Source organism: Halyomorpha halys, unplaced genomic scaffold (assembly GCF_000696795.3).
Source record: "Halyomorpha halys isolate HHAL.00 unplaced genomic scaffold, Hhal_1.1 Scaffold1166.1, whole genome shotgun sequence".
Taxonomy (NCBI): Eukaryota; Metazoa; Arthropoda; class Insecta; order Hemiptera; family Pentatomidae; genus Halyomorpha; species Halyomorpha halys.
In genome coordinates, this window is record NW_027106355.1 from 178,863 (window position 1) to 182,940 (window position 4,078).

The window sequence follows — 4,078 nt, forward strand, 5'->3', positions numbered from 1 at the left end:
TATTGTCTTCTTGAATTCTTTATTTATTTTCTTAACACCCGGTGTCGAGTTCGATGTTAGCTTCAGACAAGGTACAATCGATTTCTCAGTCTAGATGGTTTGTAAAATCTAAACGACCGTTTTTTCTATTTAATCATGGATTAAACTTTAACTGATACAGTTTATTGACAAACCGAGTGAGGACAGTCGTTGTTAATTAAAAAAATGTCATGAATGTCGTACAGACCGAAACTTATCGTTACAAAATACTTATATAACACAGAAAGACAAAATAATAGTAAAAAAAAAATTGTAGATATGTTGCCGTTAGAAGAATAGGGTTCAAATAGATTTTAGCTATAATCAAAGATTAACTACGGTGACTTAAAACTGATTTTAAAGATGGGTATATTGTTCTCGTTATGACAAACGGAGTCAAAAGCTATTGAGGGGTCTATAATAATAATACCTGCATGCTTTGATATAGTGCAAATTTTGAAACTAATATATCATTTTGCAATGCCTTAGATATTACAGAGATCGACTCAAATTTATCTCCATGCCAAAGTAATCTTTTTCATAGTTAATAAAAAATATTACTTTAGCATAAAGAAAGATACAAACAATGCCTTGGTATAAAGAAAGAAACTAAACATAACTTTGGTATAATGAAAAATACTAACATTACTTTGACATAATGAAAAATACTAACATAACTTTGGTATAATTAAATTATATGTTTTGAAAATAAATAGAGATATTTTTGAGTAAACCATCATTTCCACAAATACACTACGAGAGGTATTCTAATTAAACAAAAACGTTCCGAATGGTTTGTTTGCTTCATATACAGCGCCTGCTATATCATTATGTAACTATTAGCTCGATTGGTTAATATACAAGGGTTATTACCAAATAAAATGGAAATTACGAGGACTAAGATGTATCGAAATGCATGAAAAGCACAATGATAATTGAAGCTATCAATTAAATCAAAGTTAGTAAATTTTTCATGTATTAATTTCTATGTTATCTATAAAAATTTTTTACGTATCTGGTAAAGTTGACCTTGAAGAAGTTTGTATTTATATGTCTATAATAGAAATAATAAAAAAATTAAGCTATTACGTAATGGGAGATTTTATTTACGCCATTCTAATAAATATTATAAATTACCTGAAGGCCGGAAGAATAATATCTTCGTATTCGTCTATACTGCATTCTCCTATTATAAATATGATAGGCTGGAGAACTGCTGCAAGAACCTCTTGAGTTTTCATCTCTTGTTGCAGACATGGCCACACGTGTTGAAACCACATTTTCTAAAAAAAATAAAAAAAAAATAAACTTTTATTTCAAATACAAATCACTAGAAACCTATATTTTATAATTGTATATCAGTTTGAATATATTATGTAATATATACTATAAGATATGTTCATGAATTTCGATAATATAATATAACATAACATAATATAATATATAATATAACACTACCTAGATATATGTTGTGATTTGTGTACGGAACCGGTAAATTTTCCTGTAAGGTGTAGTTCGGAAGAGAAGGGTGCGGAGACTTTTTAACTGGATACATAATGTTTTCTCTACGTGGATTAGTTCATTTTCCCTACAGATATGGACCAGTAATAATTTCTATCGATGGGTTTTATTAACATATTTTTGATGGTATTAATTCTCAGTCCAGTAAACAATCTTCAATTCATCTGCTAACCTTGAAGGTTTGACGCTTCTTGGTAAGTTGTGTCCTGAATCGTTTATCGCAGGAAAGAATAGAGTTGGGCTAAGAACGCAACCCTGAGGCACACCATTGACTGCACATTCTCCACCAACTCTGAAATGACGTTTTGCGCGTTACATTTGTCCACTGATTCCTCCCAGTCTTAATTTGCGAAGAATGGCCGTATGGCTTATGCAGTCGAACGCCTTCATCACGTTGAAGAATACTAAAACCGTTTGTTGTCCGTAGATAGATGCATGTTGGACTTCAGCCTCTAATATAAACAAATGATCTATTGTGGATCTTTGCGAAATCCAGGCTGAAAAAGGTTGAATTAGGTCATTCTTTTCCACTATTCACATCAATCTCGAGCTTACTATCCCCTTTTTAATTTTACTTGGACAGATTTTTAATTTTACTTCTAGGCAAATAGGGAGGTAATTGATAGGTTACTGTTTATCATCCAGTTTTTCAATATTGGGATTATTATATAATCTCGTCAGCTATTCGAAGATTTTCCAACGGACTATACTCAGTTATAGAAATCTAGGAGCCAATTCAGAGATGTTAACCGAGCCAAGGTAGCTGCATCATTTGACAGCATTTAAAACATTTTTAATGTTTTCCTTTTTTTTTTTCCTTCTGATTCAGTTCCATGACTTCCAAGGTTATAAATTTTGGCTAATCAACTAAGGTTGTGCATCAGGGGTAAGACGGATTTTTTTTCGTCCAATTGAAGGCTGAAAAAAAAACCTCTTAACACCAAAGGTTCTCATTTCATACTTTATCTGAACTCTAATCAATCATCGAATTCTTCTTTAATTTTAAATGCAATATCAGTTGAACTGTGTAGACCATTTGACTCGTTATTTTTAATATTCTTAATTGAATTTTGCCTTGATGAGATTATGCCTTTATACTTTATGCTTTTATTCCATTTGTGTTCAAATTTTGTGGTTTTATTCCCCCTAAAATACGTGTATTTTAAGGGGTTTGACTAAAATAAAACTTCTTACATACAATTTATCTAGCCTCATAAAATTAAACAAATTCTATTGGATTAAAAATCAATCTTTTTTTTGAGTCATTATTTATTTTTAATAGATACATTGACTTTTCAATTATAACGGCCATGTTCGCGAATCCAGGTTTGCTACAAATTTCAATAAGACTTTCTTGATTATTTTTTTTATCTAAATAAAGTTTAAACGGTTGAACATTTTGATGTAATGCTCCTTTTTTCGTTAGAGCAATTCCAATTAATAATTTCTTCATTAATGTCAATCGAGATTTTTTAAATAGAACTAATTATTTTTCTTGTTTATTTTCAAACTGATTTTTACTAATCTGAATTTCTGACAATGTTACTAAATTAAAGCAAAAAAAGGACTAAAAAGGTTAACAAGGGGAGGAATAAACAAATTAAAGAAGCAGTTAAACTTTTATTCAATTCAGGAGAAACTGCAAAATTTCCTGACTTTCTTACGATTCGAAAGAGTATAGAAAAGTTTGAGATTGAAAGGGGGAGGGAGATAGTGAGTTTCCCAAGTTAGCAGCCCGTGAAGAAAATCAAGTGTCAAGAGATGAGATACTCTCAGTCGGAACTACTCGATCGGAAAACATTTTAATACTTCCAGACATTTCTAGAATTTTTTTTTTCTTTCGTACTGTTTAGTTTTTATTAACATTCTCTAGGTCAAAAGAAAAAATGATCACTAGTTTTTATGTAAAAAAAAAAAACCTAGAAAATAAACTTAATTTTTATTCACCACCAATGGGTGGTTCCTTCCCAAGATTTTCAAGTGTATATGAAACATACTACATATTTACCTGTTGTATTATTTTGTACAGTTGTAAATTACAATAAATAAATAAAATTTTTATTCTTTTTAAAATTTAAAAACAACAATAGTAGACTTAAAACGTTTTAATATTTTCAGATATTTCCGTTTTTTTTCTTTATTTTTTCCTTTTTCTACTTTTAAGAAAAATATTAGAATTTTTGGAAGTGCGGGTTCTGCAACTGCCTGCTGCTGGAAAATATTTTAATCCTTCAAGACATTTCTAGTATTGTTTTACTTCTTTCGTATTGCTTACTTTTTGTTAAAATTCTCGAGGTGAAAAGTATAAAATTATCAGTAGTTTTAATGTATTTTCTAACAAAAAATAAACTTAATTTTTGTTATTATTTTTAAAATTTAAAAAAAACATTAGACTTTCTTAAAGTGGGAGTTCTGCAATTGCCTGTTACGGGAAAACATTTTAATACTTCCAAACATTTTTTTTTCTTTCGTACTGTTTACTTATTGTTAAAATTCTCTAGGTGAAAAGGAAAAATGATCACTAGTTTTTATGTATTTT

General features: G+C 29.5%; 1 protein-coding gene across 1 annotated transcript in view; it reads right to left on the reverse strand.

Moving 5' to 3' along the window:
• bma (SCY1-like protein bma) overlaps positions 1-4,078 on the reverse strand; it is a gene marked incomplete at its 5' end in the record, with an annotated part of 221,217 nt that overhangs the window by 173,189 nt on the left and 43,950 nt on the right. Inside the window, one exon of the mRNA XM_067044709.1 lies at positions 1,156-1,301. Within this exon, the coding sequence (XP_066900810.1) occupies positions 1,156-1,301 (146 nt within the window). The remainder of the gene's footprint in view (positions 1-1,155; positions 1,302-4,078) is intronic.